Genomic DNA, 20235 nt, shown 5'->3' on the forward strand with positions numbered 1-20235 from the left:
CACAATGGACACACACACACAACAGACCCACACACACATTGGACACACATACACAGGACACACACACATCAGAGACACACACACATTGGACACACACACATATTGGACACACACACTCACATATCAGACACATGGGATACATACACACACATCGGACCCACACACACATCAGAGACACACACACACATCAGAGACACACACACACATCAGAGACACACACACACACACACTGGACACACACACATATTGGACACACATACACACATATCAGACACATGGAACACACACACACATGCGTGCACACGCATCAGCTCCTCCTACCACACCATCATCAGGCTGGTCCCCTGGACTCCACTTCCCATCTTCCAAAAGGAAACAGGCCTGGGCCATCTGCTGCTCAAGAGCCTTCCTTGGCTCCCTGCTACGGCTAGGACAATGGGCAGACCCTCACCAAGCCCTGCCAGGTTCATTTCTGTCCCCCTTCCAGGCCCCCTCGTCCGCCTTGCTCCTCTCACTCACCTCCCACCTCCCCACTTGGCACTTGCAGTTGCTTCTTCAGTTGTACCCTTCCCACTTCCCCTCCGGAGACCCTCTCCAATGCCACTCCTCTCCTTCCCGAATCAGCTCCCTCTGCCGGTGCTAAGGACAGCTCCCTGAACCCCTGAAGGAAATATTCAGGGGTCCCTGCTCCCAGAGCCATCCCAGACACAGGTGCTCCTGGGGTAGGGCGCAGGACCAAAGCCGCCTGTCCAGGCACACCCACCAGTGGGTCAAGGCCAGTGTGACACAGGTGCCACTTACGGACTCTAGGAACTAGTACCAGCAGGGGACCTCGCATGACATGGTGGGAGGTACTTAGGTGGCAGCAGGGCTCCACTTGGGGGAGGGATGCAGGGGCTGCCACCAGGTGTCAGGGAGAGGGGTTGGAGGTTGGGGATCTGGAGAGGGGCCCCAAAGCTCCAGGCTGCAGGGAAACTGAGGCTATGCAGCCTGTGGCTTCTGTGGGTTTCTGGTCATGTGTGTAAAGAGGAGGCCCCCGGCTTTAGGGGGCAGATGTCTTTGCCAGGGTGTGGGGCCCTACCAGAAGGTGCCACTCAGAACCTTCCCCTGATGGAGAGCTGGCAGCCCTCACCCAAAGACTGGCTTCCTCAGTTCTCCTGGCTCCTTCCCAGTCCCTTCCGGCAGTGCAGGTGTTTATTGTCCCCTTGTTGCCCAGATTTGGGGGGTTATTCTGAGACTTTTTTGGGGGTGCACAGACACCCCAATGCCCGGGGAGTATACTTTGCTTCCTGAATTCTGTAGACCCTCCCCCAACCCTATCCTAGGAGGAGCCGACCACAGGGATAGGAGAGACCCAGTCACATCCTGCCTTGAATGTGTCCCCAACAAACTGCTTCTCTTCCCTGGGCCTCAGTTTCCCCATTTGTACAGCCTGTGCCCCGGATCCAACCATCTTCATATCCCAGGCCACAGGGAAGCAGGGGACGTTTAGCCACCCCACCCACAGTGCCATCCCTTCTACTCACGCTGTCTGAACACAGCGGTCAGTCTGAGAGGCCAGTGCCCACCGGCCGCCCCATGGAGGCTGAGGGGTCTCAGGAGGGGAGCCCGGGGAGTTTGTCCTCAGCAGTGGGATGGAAGGAGACCTGGCTGTGGCCCTGGGTCTGCCCACTCCCGCTGTGTGTTCCTGGGAGTCACCCCGGCTCTGAGCTCCTCCTTCCCCTCTGGGCTCCCCATAAACCTGGCAGCTCTACACTCAGCGCTGGGGCCCCGAGCGGCTGGGGAAGGGCTAGAGGGGGTCAGATGGCAGAGCCTCTTGCTCTCGGGGCCCAAGACGTGCTCGTGCCACTCACCCAGAAAGCAGCCTCGGGAAGGAGCTTTGTCCGATGGAGCTCCGCGCCCCCCTCCACAGCGCTGGTCAGCTCCCCTGCCCTGTGCAACAATGGCCCGGGGTGTCCTAGGCCACCAGGGGCCAGAGAGGGGCCCGTCTCCGTATTGTGGCCAACATCGCCACCTGGTGGTTGATCCCGGGTGAACTTGAGCAGCTGGACGGTGAGAGCTGGGAGGAGAAGCTGGGAATGCAGAAGGCACGAGGTTGCTGGGAGACCTCCGCAAATGAGGTCACCAGCCCAGGTAGGACGGTCCCTTCAAGGGCTGCTGCTAGGGCTGGGCGAGGTCAGTGAGCGCCCAGCTGATGCCTCTTGAAGGAGCCCTCATCTCTAGCCCAGCCCCTAAAGGATCAGTCTTTGCCGGCCGCGGGGGTCTCATTCATTCCAGAAATGCTCCTGAACACTGCTCAGTGCAGGCCACAGGGACACCAGGCCGGGGCACACGTGGTCCTTGTCCCCCAGGGGCTCACAACCTCCAGCCCCTGCAGACCCTCGCAGGACAAACTGCCACTGCCAAGAGGCCCACATCCTCTGGCCTCTGTGCCCTGCTCCAGCCTCATCCCACAGGACCAGCTCCCTACCCAACACTGCAAACACAGGCCGACCTCCCCTACTTGTGCACGCCTCTGGGCCTTTGCGCGTGCTCCTGCCTGGGATGCCCTTTCCTCTACTCATCCTTTACAGCTCAGCCTATATGCTGCCTCTTCTGGGAAGCATCCTCCAAATCCAGGCAGAACGAGCCACCCCACCCTCCTTGCACCCGTTCCAGGCACCGTCTTGTTGCATGTGTCTTGTTGCAGCGTCCAGATCTATGCATATCACGCCTCTGCCTCACTGACTGTGAGCCCAAGACGGCAGGGGTTCAACAGTGGGTAACAGTACGTGTTACCCAGGGACAAATGACCACAACTCAGTCTTATAAAACAGGTTCAAACGAGCCTTGGAATGTCATCTGGCTGTTCTTTTCCTTACTTAGAAAAAAGACTTTCTTTCATTCTTTCTCTTCCTTCCTTCTTTCTTTTCTTTTCTTTTTCTTCTTCTTCTTTTTTTTTTTTTTTTTTTTTTGACAGAATCTCACTCTGTTGCCCAGGCTGGAGTGCAGTGGCACGATCACAGCTCACTGGAGCCTCCACCTTCCAGGCTCAAGTGATCCTCCCACCTCAGCCTCCTCAGTAGCTAGGACTACAGGTGTGCACCACCATGCCTGGCTAATTTTTGTATTTTTTGTAGAGATAGGATTCCACTATGTTGCCCAGGCTGGTCTTGAACTCCTGGGCTCAAGCAATCCACCAGCTTCGGCTTCCCAAAGTGTTGAGATTACAGGTGTGAGCCACCACTTCTGGCCAATCAGACTATTTTTTAATGAACTCTTTTCCTCTCTAACCAGACCATGGGCTCATAGAGAGCAGGATCTTGTGGGAATTATAGCAATAACAATTTATGGAGCACTCACTCCATGCTGAGCTCTGAGCCAAGCATTTGCCATGTGCTTGTGTATTTCCAACAGGAAGGATTGAACACAGGTCACTAAGTGCTCAGGAGATGGTTGGGAGGGCTGGAGGGGCTGATACCTGGGACACCGCAGAACTGACCCACCAGGGAAGCTGCCACCACCTCTGAGGCTGCCACTGCTGTTGGCTCTCAGAACTCACAGCTGTGCCTGCAATCCAGGGGCTGGAAATAAGAGTCAGGAAGCACTGCTCCTGCTACCACCACCACACAGAGACCTCTCAGCTCACGCAGGACTGGAGAATGGGAAGCAGGTCAGGCTGAAAACCTCCCTTCTCTGTGACCTCACTTGCACCAGAAAAATCCACCAGAAGGGCAGAAGATGGCCTCTGTCCACTTCCATCTTCTAAATCTCAAGTGAAAATGCCCGGCTGGCAGGACCTATTATTATTATTATTATTATTATTATTATTATTATTATTGTTATTTTTTAGACGGAGTTTCACTGTTGTTGCCCAGGCTGGAGTGCAATGGCGCGATCTTAGCTCAGCTTACCGCAACCTCTGGCTCCCGGGTTCATGCGATTCTCCTGCCTCAGCCTCCCGAGTAGCTGGAATTACAGGCACGCGCCAACACACCTGGCTAATTTTGTATTTTTAGCAGAGACGGGGTTTGTCCATGTTGGTCAGGCTGGTCTTGAACTCCTGACCTCAGGTGATCTGCCCGCCTTAGCCTCCCAAAGTGCTGGGATTACAGGCATAAGCCGCCGCGCCTGGCCTGGCAGGACCTATTCTACATACAGGACCCTAGCCGCAAAGGCAGCCAGGAAGAGTAGCTCTTAGGGTGGCAAGCTGGGCATATCAAGGAGGCATCCAAGAAGGAGTGGGGACCAAGACTTCATTATCCTCCACAGCCACATAGGAGGTGGAGATAGAATCTGAGCCCAGGTCTGTCCCTGAACACCATGTGGCCAATGGCTTCTGTGTCACACAGATTGAATTGAGAAGATAACCAATTAATTCATCCAGGCAGAGTCCTTGATTGAGAATTAGGGTGGAGGGGACAGGGTCTGCTTTGCCATGGAGCCTGGGAGGAAGGATGCTGGCCTTCTTGTCCCCATTACCTCCCCCTACATCACAGTCCTGAGCTCTGGAGGGTCCAGAACAAAGCTGGCCCCGTCTCACAGGTCCATCTGCATGCCCCTGCCACCAATCTTGCTACATGGGTTGCTAAGCCACTTGCCACTGTCCACGAGTTCCTGTGCATCATTCCCAGGTGTACAGACACTGCCCATTGGGACCACTATCCCCAGGGCCACCCCAGATTTGGCTGGAAGGGCAGTGGCAGTCCATTCTGGTCCCATAACTGCACACTGAGCTGACTTACCTAGGAGCCAGGCTGGGATTTTTTCTTCCTCCACCAGCTGGTCATAGGGAACACCTTCCTCCCAGGCTACAGGTATGAGCCAAGGAGGAAGCATCAGAGTTGGGGGGCAACATGGGGGCTGTGCCACCAGTTCACGAACTCCCTCACACTACGGATGACCCGTCCCTGACCCTGGACCTACTGTTTCCATTTCATGAAGGCTGGCTGTTGGGTCTGCATCCTTGACTTCGTGGGTCTGACTACATCCAGCTCTTGATGGCAGAACCCGCCATGTGGTCTGTTGATTTCCTTCGATCATCACTCAGCCTCTACAAGAGCCTGGTCGCAGACCAGGATCTGCCTTTTGAGTGACATAGAGCTCTCCGCAGGGCTGGCATGCCTTGCTCCAGAACCCTGGGGCTCATGATAATTATGGTTCTTTCCCAGCACAGATTCCACCAGCACCACGGGGCCCGCTGGCACACACACCTAAGAGGCAGAGCTGTTCATGAATGGCCTGGAGCTGCTGCCCAGCCCCTTCCTACTCTGGGCACATGCAAAGCGAGTAGCCTCACCTGTTCTCTGATAAGTGGGTCTGAGAAGTGTTCCTACATGCAGAATATGCTGCTTCTAGGACCTAAAGAGGTCCACCAAGCATTGTGCATCTCGCTGATAGAGACAGCGTGACTTTTACTTTGGAGGGTACGATGGTTCATTTTACCTGTTCACCTGATAGGCCACGTCGCCCAGATATTTGGCCAAACATGATTCAAGATGTTTCTGTGGAGGTATTTATTAGATCAGATTAATGTCTAAATCAGAACACTTTGAGAGAAGCGGAGGCAAAAAGTGGGTGGGCCTTCTCTAATCAGTTGAAGACTTAGTAGGAAAAAGACTGAGCTCCCTGAGGAAAAGGGAATTCTGCCAGCAGATGGTACAGGAGCTTCAGCTCTTTCCCAGGTCTCCAGCCTGCTGGCCTATCCTGCAGATTTGGGACTTGTTGACTTCCACAATCATGTGAGCCAATTCCTCAAAATAAATCTCTCTCTCTCAATTTATTTATTTATTTTTACTTATTTATTTATTTTTTTGAGACAGAGAGTCTTGCTCTGTCACCCAGGCTGGAGTCAGTGCCACAATACAGGCTCACTACAACCTCCGCCTCCTGGCTTCAAATGATTCTCCTGCCTCAGCCTTCCTAGTAGCTGGGATTACAGGCATGTGCCACCACGCCCAGCTAATTTTTGTATTTTTAGTAGAGACAGGGTTTCACCATGTTGGCCAGGCTGGTCTCAAACTCCCGACCTCAAGTGATGCACCTGCTTTGGCCTCCCAAAGTGCTGGGATTACAGGTGTGAGCCACAATGCCCAGCCCTCTCTCAATTTATTTTATTAATTAATTCTTCTCTCCATATATATATATATACACACACACAAACATGTATATATTCTCTTTCTCTCTCTCTCTCTCTATATATATATATACATATATATGTATATATGTATATGTATATATATGTATGTACAGCCACGCATCATTTGATGATGGGGATACATTCTAAGAAATGTGTCAGCAGGTGATTCTGTCATTGTGTGAACATCAGAGAACATACTTACACAAACCTAGACAGTACAGCCTACTGCATACTTAGGGTATGTGGTATAGTCTATTGTTCCTAGGCTACAAACCTCTACAGAATGGCACTGTACTGAATACTGCAGGCAATTTTAGCACAATGGTAAGTATTTGTGCCTCTAAATATAGAAAAGCTACAGTAAAAATATGTGGGCTGGGTGTGGTAGCTCACACCTGTAATCCCAGCACTTTGGGAGGCCCAAGTGAATGGATCACTTGAGGTCAGGAGTTTGAGACCAGCCTGGCCAACACAGTGAAACACCCTCTCCACCAAAAATACAAAATTTAGCTGTATGCGATGGTACCTTTAGTCCCAGCTACTCGGGAGGCTAAGGTGGGAGAATCACTTGAACCTGGGAGGCAGAGGCTGCAGTGAGCTGAGATCGTGCCACTGCACTCCAGCCTGGGCAACAGAGAGAGACTCTATCTCAAAAAAAATATGTATATGCTATAAAAGATTAAAAATAGTATACCCATATAGGGCACTTACCATAAATGGAGCTTGCAGGACTGGAAGTTTCTCTGGGGAGTTAGTGAGCGAGTGGTGAGTGAATGTGAAGACCTAGGATGTTACTGTACACTACTGTAGACTTTATGAACATTGTACACTTAAGCTATATTAAATTTATTTAAAAATATAAGGTATTCATGCTACGATGTTATGATGGCTATGACATCACTGGACAATAGGAATTTTTCAGCTCCATTGTAATCTTAGGTGGTCCATAATTGAACAAAATGTCATTATGTAGCATATGACTATATATATAAAGTTAGCACTATTAGCCAATCCCTGCAAACTTCTTCGGGGGATAATCCTGCTGCATCCTTAGCAGGCCCAGAACTTCCCCAGTCAGGCCATGCTGGACTATTCCCTAGTTGCTGGACCTCTGGCCAAGAGGGCAGGTGGGCAAGGACCATCTTATAGGAGAAGGGCAAGGATAGCCTTACAGGCACCTGCCTCACTTGAGGCTCCTGCAAACTCTTCAAGCAGTGGTGGGGTGGTGGGCACTATCTTCTAGAAAAGCGGAGTGGATCCTTTCTTCAGGCCCAGAGTGTTAAAGGAATCTAGAGATTCAAGGCTCTCAGTGAATCTGTCCAGATACCCACCGTAAGTCTCAAGGTCCCACTTCTTCCCTATCTGGACCCTGATTGTGATTTAGGATGCTTTCCAGGGATGGGACATCAATCTCCTCTGGAGTCCAGTGCAACTTACAATCAGATCTGAGCCTAGTTTTCAGCTCAGTCAGCCCCGTGTGGTTTGTTTGTTTGTTTGTTTGTTTTTTGAGATGGAGTCTCACTCTGTCACCCAGGTGGGACTACAGTGGCGCCATCTTGGCTCATGGCAGCCTCTGCCTCCCGGGTTCAAGTGATTCTTGTGCCTCAGCCTCTGGAGTAGCTGAAACTATAGGTGCATGCACCACGCCGGGCTAATTATTATATTTTTAGTAGAGACAGGGATTCATATATTGGCCAAGCTGGTGTCAAACTCCTGATCTCAAGTGATCCACCTGACTGGGCCTCCCAAAGTGCTGGGATTACAGGCGTAAGCCACCACGCCCCCCCAGGTCTTTTTTTTTTTTTTTCAATTGTTGCCAACAAGGGCCTCTGGCTTTCTAAATTTGTTTTGGATTGGTCCAAGATCACCCTGACCTGGTCATTTTCCCTCTTCAAGGTATCAGTGACATTCAGCAAGGGCCACCCAATCCCACAGTCTCTATAATCACTATTCCCTACTCTCAAGCACCAGAGATTGGAAGAACCATCGTCTCCTTCCACCTGTACCTTGGTGAAGTTCACTGTAGGTGAAAGTCTTATTGTTTGTACTGTTACTGCATGCTGCGAACTACCAATACTTCACCTAGCTCTAGTGATGCCAGCCGGGTGTTATTGTAAAAAGCAAAGTAGAGGTTCCCCTTCAAAGAGACTCTCCTCCCTATCTAATTAAGAATAAATGGTAACTTCTCTTAGAAGCAAAATTTATTCAAAGACCTGTGCTAACATTCTTAAATATCTCTTAGCCATAATAAAGAAATCAATGTACTTTATGTTCTTAGCTCTCACAATTTAGCCTAAATATTTGCCCTGGCATGCTTATACTGGTCCAAGCAGGCATTAGGTCATAACTATTCCTCTTCCTTATTTAGAAGTGTTTTTACCTTTCTCAGCATTCCACAAATTACTTCCTCCTTCCTTTTTTCTCCTCCACCTTTGCCTCTTTTAAAAAGTTCTAAGTTACTAGCCAATCAGGACAAATACAGAATGTGAGGTCCCGTTCCGGCCAATGGAAACTGGACACAGCAGTAGGGTGGACGCGTCAGGTTATAAATGACCCTGTCTCCTTTGTTCAGTGTACTCTCGTGGCAAAACTGCTGGCGAGTGTACCCTTTCTGCACAAAGTGAAAATAGCCTTGCTGAAGAAATTAAATTTATGTTCAAGTGGTATTTCTTTATGGCGCCAAGGAACAAGCATTTCTAACATTATCATGGACACTTTCTGACTTTCCTGGACCCTGAGCAGTTTTGCCTTAGCGGGCTCCTTTATTTATTAAAAAATATTAAAAATTCTATTTTACTGAGGGGAGAAGGTTATAGAGAGTTATTGTTTAAGGGGATAGAGTTTCAGTTTTGCAAGATAAAAAGTTCTGGAGGCTGTGTGCGGTGGCTCACGTCTGTAATCTCAGCACTTTGGGAGGCCGAGGCAGGAGGATCACTTGAGGTCAGGAGTTCGAGACCAGCCTGGCCAACATAATGAAACCCCATCTCTAAAATAAAAAAATTAGCCGGGCATGGTGGCAGGCGCCTGTAATCCCAGCTACTAGGGAGGCTGAGGCAGGAGAATTGCTTGAACCTGGGAGGCAGAGGTTGCAGTGAGCCAAGATGGCGCCACTGCACTCCAGCCTGGGTGACAGAGCAAGACTCCATCTCAAAAAAAAAAAAAAAAAAAAGGTCTGGAGATGGATGGTGGTGATGATGGTTGCACAAGAATGTGAATGTGCTTAATGTTATTTAATTGTAACTTAAAAGTGGTTAAGATAGTAAATTTTATAAATATATGTATTTTACCACAATTATAATTTTTTTTTTTGGGGGGACAGGGCCTCCCTCTGTCACCCAGGCTGGAGTGCAGTGGCGTGATCTTGGCTCACTGCAACCTTCGCCCCCTGGGCTCAAGCAATTCTCCCACCTCAGCCTCCCAAGCAGCTGGGACCACAGGCATGTGCCACCATGCCCGGGTAATTTTTTGGATTTTTAGTAGAGATGGGGTCTCACCATGTTGCCCAGCCTGGCCTCAAACTCCTGAGCTCCAGCGATCTACCCGCCTTAGCCTCCCAATGTGCTGGGATTACAGGTATGAGCCACCGTGCCTGGCACTAACATTTTAAAAAATTACATTTAACAACTACATTGATCTAAAGATGGGTATATTAATATCATACGTTAAAACATGTTCTTCAGCCTAAAAGTGCATTTTTTTCTTCTGACTTTAAAGATATTAGAACAGTTTTTGTGGGTTCCTAGAATTCCTGTGGGCTGCCATGTTTCCTGTGCCTGATAGATGAATTTGCTTTGGATGGGTGCACAGCCCAGCTCAGGGTAGCTGCGTGGACCACCAAGAGTCTGCTGCAATCATGCTCTTGACCATAACAGAAAACTTCAATGAAGAAGCTTCCATAACACCATCAAAAAACAATTTGGAATTACATTAAATTGATATTTTAACTTGGGGAGAATTTGTATATTTAAACAGTTGGAAATCCGTGAATATAGATGCTGGTCTCTTCATGTTTTCTGTATCTCAGTAGCGTTTTATAATTTGGTTCATTTATATCTTGCACATTTCATACTAGATTTATTATTAGGTGTTCTTCCATTTCCTACATTATTGCTGGCATCCGTTTTTTGTTTGTTTCTTTTGTTTTGTTTTGTTTCAGTTTTTTTAAAAACAGGGTCTTGCTCTATTGCATAGGCTGGAGTGCATTTGCGTGACCTCTGCTCACTACAAACTCTGCCTCCTGGATTCAAGCAATTCTTGTGCCTCAGCCTTCCAAGTAGCTGGGATTACAGGTGTGCCACAATGCCTGGCTAATTTTTGTATTTTTAGTAGAGATGGGGTTTCACCATATTGCCCAGGCTGGTCTCGAACTCCTGACCTCAGGTGATCCGCCTGCCTCAGCCTCCCAAAGTGCTGGGATTACAGGCGTGAGCCACCGCACCCAGCCAGAAAATGCCTATTGCTGTCATTAGTTTTCGTACTGTATCCTGCAGTCAGCCATCTTACGGAGCTCTTATTAATTTTAATAGTCTTAGTAGAATCTTCTAGATTTTCTAGATGTATGTTCAAGTAAATAGAAGATATAAATATTTATATCTTTTAAGTTTTTTGTCTTATTGCATTAGCTAGAACTTCCAAAAGAACCTTACGTACCAGTGGTGATATCATATACTAACTCTACTTAGATATAGTTCTGAAATCTCTAACTTATTCCATGGGTCTATTCTGTAGTCCTTTCCAGAACCGTATTGTTTTAATCATGTGTAAATAACTGGTACCGAACCAGCCCACTACAGTTCATCTTGCTTCCAAAATTTTTCTTTCTTTCTTTCTTTCTTTCTTTTTTTTTCAGATGGAGTTTCTCTCTTGTTGCCCAGGCTGGAGTGCAACAGCATGATCTCAGCTCACTGCAACTTCTGCTCCCCAGGTTCAAACAATTCTCCCGCCTCAGCCTCCTGAGTAGCTGGGATTACAGTCACGCACCACCACACCCAGCTAATTTTTGTATTTTTAGTAGAGATGGGGTTTCACTATGTTGGCCAGGCTGGTCTCAAACTCCTGACCTCAGGTGATCTGCCTTCTTCAGCTTCCCAAAATGCTGGGATTATAGGCGTGAGCCACCGCGCCAGGCCAGGAAATTTATTTCTATTTTCCTTAGAGTTTGTCTGGGACTGGCTGCCTTTTTTTTTCTCGAGACAGGGTCAGACTTTGTTGGCCAGGCTGGAGTGCAATGGCACGATCACAGCCCACTGAAGCCTAACCTCCCGGGCTCAAGGGATCCTTCCACCTCAACCTCCCAGGTAGCTGGGACTACAGGCTTGTGCCACGACGCCGGGCTAATTTTTGTATTTTTTTTTTTTGGTAGAGATAGGGTCTCACTATTTTGCCCAGGCTGGTCTCGAACTCCTGGCCTCAAGTTATCCTCCCGCCTCCACCTACCAAAGTGCTAGGATTACAGGCGTGAGCCACCGCGCACGGCCTGGCTGCTAAATTTTATCGAATGACTTCTCTCCCTCGATTTGCTAATGTTAATAAATGCGGAGTAAAGGGGGCATTTATGGGGGTTGGGGCAGAAGACAAGGAAGCCCTCTCTGAGGTGACATTTGTGATAAGACCAGGTACCCTTGTCACAAATATCAGGTTAGAATCTCTTTGCTGTGGGGACAGAGCACAGCCGGCAGCAGGAGTGCTTTTCAGGGTTAAGGGCGACAGGAGCTTTGCGGAGCCATCTCACAACCATGTCCAGGGCACACTTTATTGCTAGGAGGAGATGCGCAAACGGTAGCGATCAGGTAGAGATAGGTCCTCGTGTCCCCTTTTGTCTCAGGACTCCAAGGCACTTGGAGTGAGCAGTTTCTGTTTAATGAGCAGCCATTGAAGCCTCCCAATGGCGAGAATGAGCCTGCATCTTTACCGACCCCACTCCACAGACGAGGAAACTGAGGCTCAAAGAGGCCCGGGTCGCCTTTGGAGCGGACTCTCGAGCCGCGCACTGCCGGGCACGTCCAGCAGGTGGGGGTGGGCGCCCGGGGACGGCGCCGTCCCTGGTATTTTTAGTGGGGTGGGGCCGCCGCCGCCCGCCCCTCCCTCCAGCCTCCCCGCCCCGCCGGGGAAGGCGGGTCCTGGCTGCCAGCGCGCGGTCCGCGCCCACCCGAGCCGAGCGGGGCCGGCAGAGCGCGCGGCGTCGGTGCCCTTGACCATGGCGGCGGCTGCGCTCCTGCTGGGGCTGGCGCTCCTGGCACTGCGGGCGGCCGGCGCGGGCATGGGCGCGTGCTATGACGGCGCGGGGCGCCCGCAGCGCTGCCTGCCGGTGTTCGAGAACGCGGCGTTTGGGCGGCTCGCCCAGGCCTCGCACACGTGCGGCAGCCCGCCCGAGGACTTCTGTCCCCACGTGGGCGCCGCGGGCGCGGGGACTCAGTGCCAGCGCTGCGACGCCGCCGACCCCCAGCGCCACCACAACGCCTCCTACCTCACCGACTTCCACAGCCAGGACGAGAGCACCTGGTGGCAGAGCCCGTCCATGGCCTTCGGCGTTCAGTACCCCACCTCGGTCAACATCACCCTCCACCTGGGTAAGTGCGGGCTGGGGGCACCGCCACCGCACCCCCTGTCCCCACTCCACTGGGGGTCTGAGGCCGAGGCCTAGCTTCTGTGCGCCCAGGTTGGGCTGCAGGACCCAGATATGGTGTTGAATGGGGTGGGGGGGCTCAGAAATAGGAATTAGGCTGGCTGCGGTGGCTCACTCCTGAAATCCCAGCACTTTGGGAGGCCGAGCTGGGAGGGTCGCTTGAGCCCAGGAGTTCAAGATCAGCCTGGGCAACGTAGTGAGATACCATCTTTACAAACAATAAAGAAAATAGGCCGGGCGAGGTGGCTCACATCTGTAATCCCAGCACTTTGGGAGGCCTAGGCGGGCAGATCACCTGAGGTCAGGAGTTCAAGACCAGCCTGGCCAACATGGTGAAAACCCATCTCTACTAAAAATAGAAAAATTGGCCGGGCGTGGTGGTAGGTGCCTGTAGTTCCAGCTACTCAGGAGGCTGGGGCAGGAGAATCGCTTGAACCCAGGAGGCGGAGGTTGCCATGAGCTGAGATCGCACTGCTGTACTCCAGCCTGGGCAACAGAGCTAGACTCCGTCTCAAAAAATAATAATAATAATAATAAAAAAGCTGGGCATGGTGGTGCACACCTATGGTCCCAGCTACTCAGGAGGCTGAGGCAGGAGGATCACTTAAGACTGGGAGGTTGAGGCTGCAGTGAACTATGATAGTGCCACTGCACTACAGCCTGGGCTACAGAGTGAGACCCTATCTCTTAATGAAAAGAAAGAATGAAAAAAAGAAGAAAAAACCCAGGACCTGTACCCCTAGATAGCCAGAAGGATAGACTGAGGGGTGCCCCGTGGGGCGGGAGAGGCAGGGAGTCCCTTGCAGAGCTTTGGTTCTAGGTTGCAGTTATAATCCCCTGTAATGGTTTTCCATCCTAGACCGGAACTGTTGGGGAGGTGACACACCAAGGACTGAATTGGTCACCCTCTAGGGCAGGGGCTCCTGATCTTGGGTCTTCTGGTCAACTTCAGGTACTCAGTGGACCCCTGAAGCTGCCTGCAGTCCTTGGGTGGGTTCTGGAAGATAGAAGCTGTGACGTTCATCACTGCACAGGCAAAGTTTAACCCTCTGGGGAGGAGGACTAAGTTTCTTCATGCTGCTGGGCAGCTGCGCCCGGTGGCGTGGCCTCTCCGCCCTGCTCATGACTTGCCGAGGTGCAGGAGCCCTTAGATCTCCAGGAATCAGAATCTGGAGTCTGGACCCAGCCCTGGTTCTCAGCCCCTGCCCCCACTGCAGGGAGCTGGAATGCTGTCTCCTCCCTCTGAGTTCAGCCCGATTCCCATGTCCTCTGGGGCCGGGTATGCGCTAAGTGTCTTTCCTGTTGCAGCCTCCACTGCCCTTTCAGGAGGGGCTGGTATCACTGGTTAGACTCCCTTATCTTCGAGGTCAGCCTCCCAAAGCTTTGAAAACTCAAATTATTTTTATAACTCATTTTGGCTGCTAAACCTGACCTGAGGCTATTTATAAGCTATGTTTATCCTAGTGAGAATGAATATTCATTCGCTTTGCTACTGAAATCTCATTTGAGTACAGCCGGCAGCCCCAGACCCCACTGGGGGTATTAGCACAATATATGGTATAAGGCCTGCATCGTCTTTCTAAAAGCTGAAAAATTCTCAATTCCCAAACACATCTGGAGCCTAGGAGTTTGGATTAGGGATGATGGGACTGTATCCCATGTTTCAGATGAGAAAATTGAGGCTCAGAGAGGTTGTTTTGCCCAAAGGCACACAGCTGCTAAGTGAGCATCTGAGCGTGGACATCCATGGACGTCAGAGGTCAGAGTATAAACTCCTTGATGTGAGTTCCGCCACCCATCAACTGAGTCAGCTCCACCTCAGCCTGGTGACAGTGTCCTGGGGAGGGCTGGGAAGTGACATTGGTGTGGGGTGGGGGGAGGACCGTGAGCCCCCTCTGCAGAGCACACAGGTACTGGCTGCCACCTCAGAAACTCCCTTCTTCTGGGGCCACGTCACCTTCTCTCGGCCTATCTGGATCACTAGGTGGGGCTTCTGGATGGGACAAAGGGGAGGGGACAGGAAGCCAGTGGGGAGGGGGGAGGCTGGGGGAGCTGTCTGGATGGAGCTGGCAGGACCCCAAGGCCACAGGGGAAGGAATCTGGGACAGAGTGGGGAGTTGCGGGGGAGACACCGTGCTCCATGGCAAAGGGTATCACATGTGTCCTGGGAACCCAGGGGCCAAGGAAAGAGCTCAGCCCAGGCAAACAAGGTGGAAGAAAGTTGGGAGAAATGGCCAAGTTTTTGGATTTGAGGTAGTTCCTGTTTACTGAGCATCTACTGTGTGCCAAGCCCTGTGCTGAGCTGTGCGCCCTCGTTGAACTCTGCTTAGAACCTTAGAAGCAGAGTAGTTCTGATCCTTCTAAAAGCAAGGAACCTGAGAGCCTCCACACTGTGAATGTAGAGAGCGAAGACACACACACACATACACACACACACACACACACACACACACACACACGCTCCTGCTGCTGTGTCTCATCCCGGTGAGCATTCTTCCTGTTTTGTCGCCGAAAACCAGGCATATAGGAGAGAGTCCACAAGTGTGAGTGACAGGGTCACCTCCTCTGTCCTGTGCTCTGGGGCCAGCTCAGCATTCTCTTTTGCCTGCTCTGGGAGGCAGAATAGGGTAGAAATCACGAAAGGGGGCTTTGGACTTAGGCCCAGCAGAGCCACTCACTGGGCAAGCGGAGTCCCCTCTCCCAGCCTCAGTTTCCTCACCTGTACCGTACAGATAAGAGTCGCCACCTCCTGAGCAGCTGCTCGGGTTCATGAGCCCGGGTCGGAGCCATAGCAGTCCCTGTGTGTGACCAGCGTGGCTGCTGAGACAGCTCAGGGCTGAGGCTCCCCTGCGGGTGGGCTCCCCTGCGGGGATTGAGAAATGCTCGTCCCGGCCACCCTGCCTCCTCAAAGACATCCTGACGCTGGTCTGTGTTTATGCACAAGGGGCGCCGGGGGCCCAGCACAGCCTCAGATTTGGCCTCTTTTTGGTTTCCTATGACTTAGGTTTGCTCCAGGCTAAGCCATGGCTTGCATAATAGCGGGGGAAGGAGAGGCCTGGGATTGTCGGTGTCCCCTGTGGAGGCCGTCTGACGACCTCTCCTCTTGGTCCTTAGGCCACCTCTGCTGGCTCTGTCCCCCCACTGCTCCCTCTCCCTGAAGGCTCATGGGAGGGGAGAGTGGGCGGCCAGCTCTGGCCCGGGGTCTCCTAGAGGGAATGGGGTGAGGGGCGGGGAAGGAGATGGAGGTCGCCGCATTCCCAGCCCCCCGTGGCTCCTGGACATCTGTTCCAGATCCTCCCGTCATCTCTGAGCTGAGCCTTCCTGTCTGGGATGAAAGGCAGCAGTGGGGTCTGGCAGCCCCAGCCCGCCACCAAGACCCAGGGAGGCCACTGGGCTGGGGCCTGGGAGTCAGTGGGGTGTGGGGGGAGTGGACAGTGACAGGGGTACAGACCATTCCGGGGCTCTTACCATGTGCCAAGGACTCGCCCAGGCGGCATCCCAAACTGGCATGCTCTGTTCTTTTACAGACAGCAAAACTGAGGCGCTGAGAGTGAGATCAGTTGCTTAGGGTCACACAACTCAATAAATGGTGGCCCCCGGGACCCTCCCCCTAACTGCTGCACTCGGGAATGAAGAGAGTCCGGGCTAGGCTGGTCCACATGCTTGAAGCCTCGGTCCTGGGAGGAACAGTCTGGGCTGTGGCTTTCGGTGGGCTGGGGGAGTCTCCTCCCCGCTTGCACTTGGATCGCTGAGAATCTCCTGGAACCACAGAAAGACCTGAGTCCCCAAGCGGATGAGTTCTCCCCTCCCTTCCCCGCAGGTCCCGGATGCCCCTGTGTGGAGTTGATTTCTTCTTGCTTTCATTTAGCCATTTGCTTGGTGTCACCCAGCCTTGGCTCACTGGCCACAGGATGCGGCTGTGAACAGGGCCATGTGCGGCCCCTGTCCTGGGGGGCTCGGGGCCTGCCAGAAGGCAGCCTGTACTGAGCAGTGCTGAGAACAAGGATGTATGCTCAGAACATGCACTGGGACGCACGAGCCTCATCTCTAGGGTCAGGAAGGGTCTCGCTGAGAGCTGAAGGATGGGAGGAGCTGACCAAAGAGGGAAGGATGTTCTTCGACCTGCCAGGCCTGGATGGCCTGAGTGCAGATACCGAGAAGACGCTGGGGTCTGGCCAGCCACAGCGAGGAGCCGGGTCTCAGGGGGCTGGACATGAGGGGGACCCTGTGGTCCCCGAGGGGCCCTGGATTCAGCTCGGTCTCCTGAGCCTTGGCTCCGTTCTGTCTTCCTGTTGAGTGGGCGGCTGCATTTGCCTTGGCCTGGGCCAGTGCTGGGGGCCAAGTCCTCCCTCCTGCTCCCTGGGGGTTCTGGCTGGAACGCTGGGCCCCGAGCAGGGCAGGGGGTCAAGGCAGCGGCTGGTTAGCCTCCATCCACCGACAGAACTGCCCTCCAGGCCCCTGGGCCCAGCTGGCCTTGGCCACCTCTTTCTCTCCGGGCCTCCCGGGACTAATCCGGGACATGCAGGGCTAGGAAGTCGCAAAGCCCAGGATGGGTGTAGCCAGCTTTCCATGGTCTCCGCATCATCCCTGTCCACTCCCCACACTGCCCTTCAGCAAGGCCTTGGCTGGGCCGAGGCGCTCTCTCTCCTCCAGCGCCTTACATGTGCTGTGGCTTCGGCCCAGCGCACTTCTCCTCCCACCTTCAGCCTAACTCACGTCTTGTTCATCCACAAAACCATTGCATGTCTGCCGATCCCTGTGCTGAGCCCTGAGGATGTCTGTCTGCCCCACTCAGCTTAGAGGTGCCTCCTCTGGAAAGCCCCTCACCCCTCCAAGGTTGGGCAGAGGGCCTGCCCGTGCATCCTTGCAGCCCCTAATCCTCCTTCCACCAGAGTCTGGATTACACTGCGTGAGGGCTTGGTTTGTTTATGTCCAGCCCTATCTCTGAGCTGCCAGAGGGAATGTCTGTTTTCACACCTGTGCCCCAGTGCCCAGCCTGCATTTGCCCACTGCACAGGGTGCTGGGTAAAGGTTGGTCAGGCGAATGAATGGAAGAGCAGCTCAAATTTCAATGAGGTTGGGTGAGGCTTACACCTGTAATCCCAGCACTTTGGGAGGCAGAGACGGGAAGATCACTTGAACCAGAAGCTCAGGGTCAGCCTGGACAACAAAGTGAGACCCTGTCTTTACAAAAATAAAAATAGAAATGAAAAAATTAGCCGGGCGTGGGGCCAAGTGCCTGTTGTCCCAGCTACTTTGAAGGCTGAGGTGGGAGGATCGCTGGAGCCTGGGAGTTCGAGGCTGCAGTGATCACACCACTGCACTCCAGCCTGGGCAACAGAGCGAGACCCTGTCTCAGAAAAAAGAAAAATGTAGTTGAACAAATGCTTCATGCCTGGGACTGTTCCAAGTGCTTCCAAGACATTTGCTCATTTAGCCCTGTTATTGTTATGCCTATTTTGCAAATGGGGAAACCAAGGCACTACATTGCAGTCACTTGCCCAGTGAACCCGAGGGAGTTCAGGTATTTTGCCCAAGGCCACAGAGCCAGGAATTGGTGGGGCTGGGCTGTGAACCCCAGGATTGCAAGATTGCACTGTGTTTCCTCGCTGAGAGCAAGGGAGTGAGGGATTCATGGATGAAGCGCCCCCAGCCTTGCAGGTGCCTCCCGTACTCCTAAGCCATGGTGTTCACAGCAGCGCTGCCGTCCTCCCAGCCGAGCCCTGCCCTGCCCTGCTCTCCCTTGCCCAGGCTTCAGCTGCTTGGTCTACCTCCCTTCCCGGTGGCCCCTTGTCCCCGGGCAAGCCCTCCCAGCAGCCATGCCCTTCCCCAGCTCATGCCCTGGCTTTGCTTATTTGAATCATAGTCGTCCAGGACTCCACCTGCACCCCTCGCCCTGACTCGGTCTCCACCTGAGCCCTCGACTGGGCAATTTGAGCAGCCGCCTCGACACCAACCACTCTGGATGTCACGCAAGGGCCCCCGTGTGCATAGCAGCATTTTCTTTTCTTTTTTATTTTTTTGAGACAGAGACTCGCTCTTTTGTGCTAGGTGCCATGCTCAGCTCACTGCAACCTCCACCTCCCAGGTTCAAGCGATTCTCCTGCTTCAGCCTCCCAAGTAGCTGAGATTACAGGTTCCTGCCACCACACCCAGCTAATTTTTTGTATTTTTTTGTAGTGACGGGGTTTCACCATGTTGGCCAGACTGGTCTCGAACTCCTGACCTCAGGTGATCTGCCCGCCTCTGTCTCCCAAAGTGCTGGGAATACAGGCGTGAGCCACGGCACCTGACCCATAACAGCATTTCCACAATAGCCGAAGTCAAGGTAGCCTAAGTGTCCACCGAGGGGTGTATGATGAGCACGAGCAAATGTGGTCCATCCATCCAGTAGAATATTACTCAGCCCTGAAAAGGAAGGAGATTCTCACACAGCCACAGTATAGACACACCCTGAGGACATTATGCTAAGGGAAAGAAGCCAGCCAAAAAAGAACAAATACTGTAGGGTTCCACTGCTATGAGAGGCACCCTGGGATAGTCAAATCCACACAGACAGAAGGTAGAATGCTGGTTGCCAGGGGCTGGGGGAGGGGCAATGGAGAGTGGCTGTTTCATGGGGACAGAGTTTCAGTTTGGGAAGATGAAAGAGTTCTGGAGATGGATGGTGGTGAAGGTTGCACAACAATGTGAGCTGTGCAAATGGCTAAGATGGTAAGTGTCATGTTATGCGTATTTCACCACAATAAAAGAAGGTTTGGGGAAAAGTACATGTCGGCCCTGTGGGAAGGCAGCTTGGCGACATGGTTGAAGACCCACAAGAATATTCCTGGCCTTTGGCAAAGGAATCCTACTTCTGGGAATTCAAATAAGGGAAGGGTCCTAATGCATGAAAACATTCATCGAGGCGTTCTTTATAGTAGGGAAAAATTGGAACCATAAGGGAATAGTTAAGTAAATTGTAGGACATAAATTCACATGGTGATTGGAGCCATTCAGTGCAACAGCTGACAAAGGGTTTGTAATACACACGGAGCGCTTAAGTCAAAATGTTGAATGAAGAAAAAGACACAAGTTGGTATATGTGGAATCATCAGATTTATATTTTAAAATCCCTAAAGAGTAGGCAAAAAAGAAAGACATCAAACTGGTAAGCGTGTTTGTCCTCAGGACTTGCAGCGACTTTTCTTCCATTTTCTGTGTTTCTACATTTTCCCAATATTCTCTCATGAAGCTTGTTCTAATTTAAAAACTGGAGAAAACACATTTCTACGATTTTTTTTTTAAAAAAGCACCCGCCTTGCTATGTTCTGTTTTAAGATGTTTTTCAAAGTTCTGGTGCAGCACAGCTTGGCACCGTAACTCCCAACCCCTTAAAATAATGCGTGCGGAGCAAACGGTTCAGATCTGGGGGCGGCCTGGTGTCTGCGCCTGTTTGGAGCAGAGGCTTCGGGCCTTGGAACCAGGTGGGGGGCTGGCCCCGATGTGTATT

The 20235-nt window shown here is 52.1% G+C and overlaps 1 protein-coding gene across 1 annotated transcript in view; it reads left to right on the plus strand.

Annotated features, from left to right (window-relative positions):
• Positions 1-12239: 12239 nt before the first annotated feature.
• The window catches only part of LAMC3 (laminin subunit gamma 3), an 83967-nt gene continuing 75971 nt past the window's right edge, over positions 12240-20235 (plus strand). The window contains exon 1 of the mRNA XM_054501494.2: positions 12240-12687. Within this exon, the coding sequence (XP_054357469.1) occupies positions 12315-12687 (373 nt within the window). The 5' untranslated portion in view covers positions 12240-12314. The remainder of the gene's footprint in view (positions 12688-20235) is intronic.

This window comes from Pongo pygmaeus, chromosome 13 (genome assembly GCF_028885625.2).
Source record: "Pongo pygmaeus isolate AG05252 chromosome 13, NHGRI_mPonPyg2-v2.0_pri, whole genome shotgun sequence".
Lineage (NCBI taxonomy): Eukaryota > Metazoa > Chordata > Mammalia > Primates > Hominidae > Pongo > Pongo pygmaeus.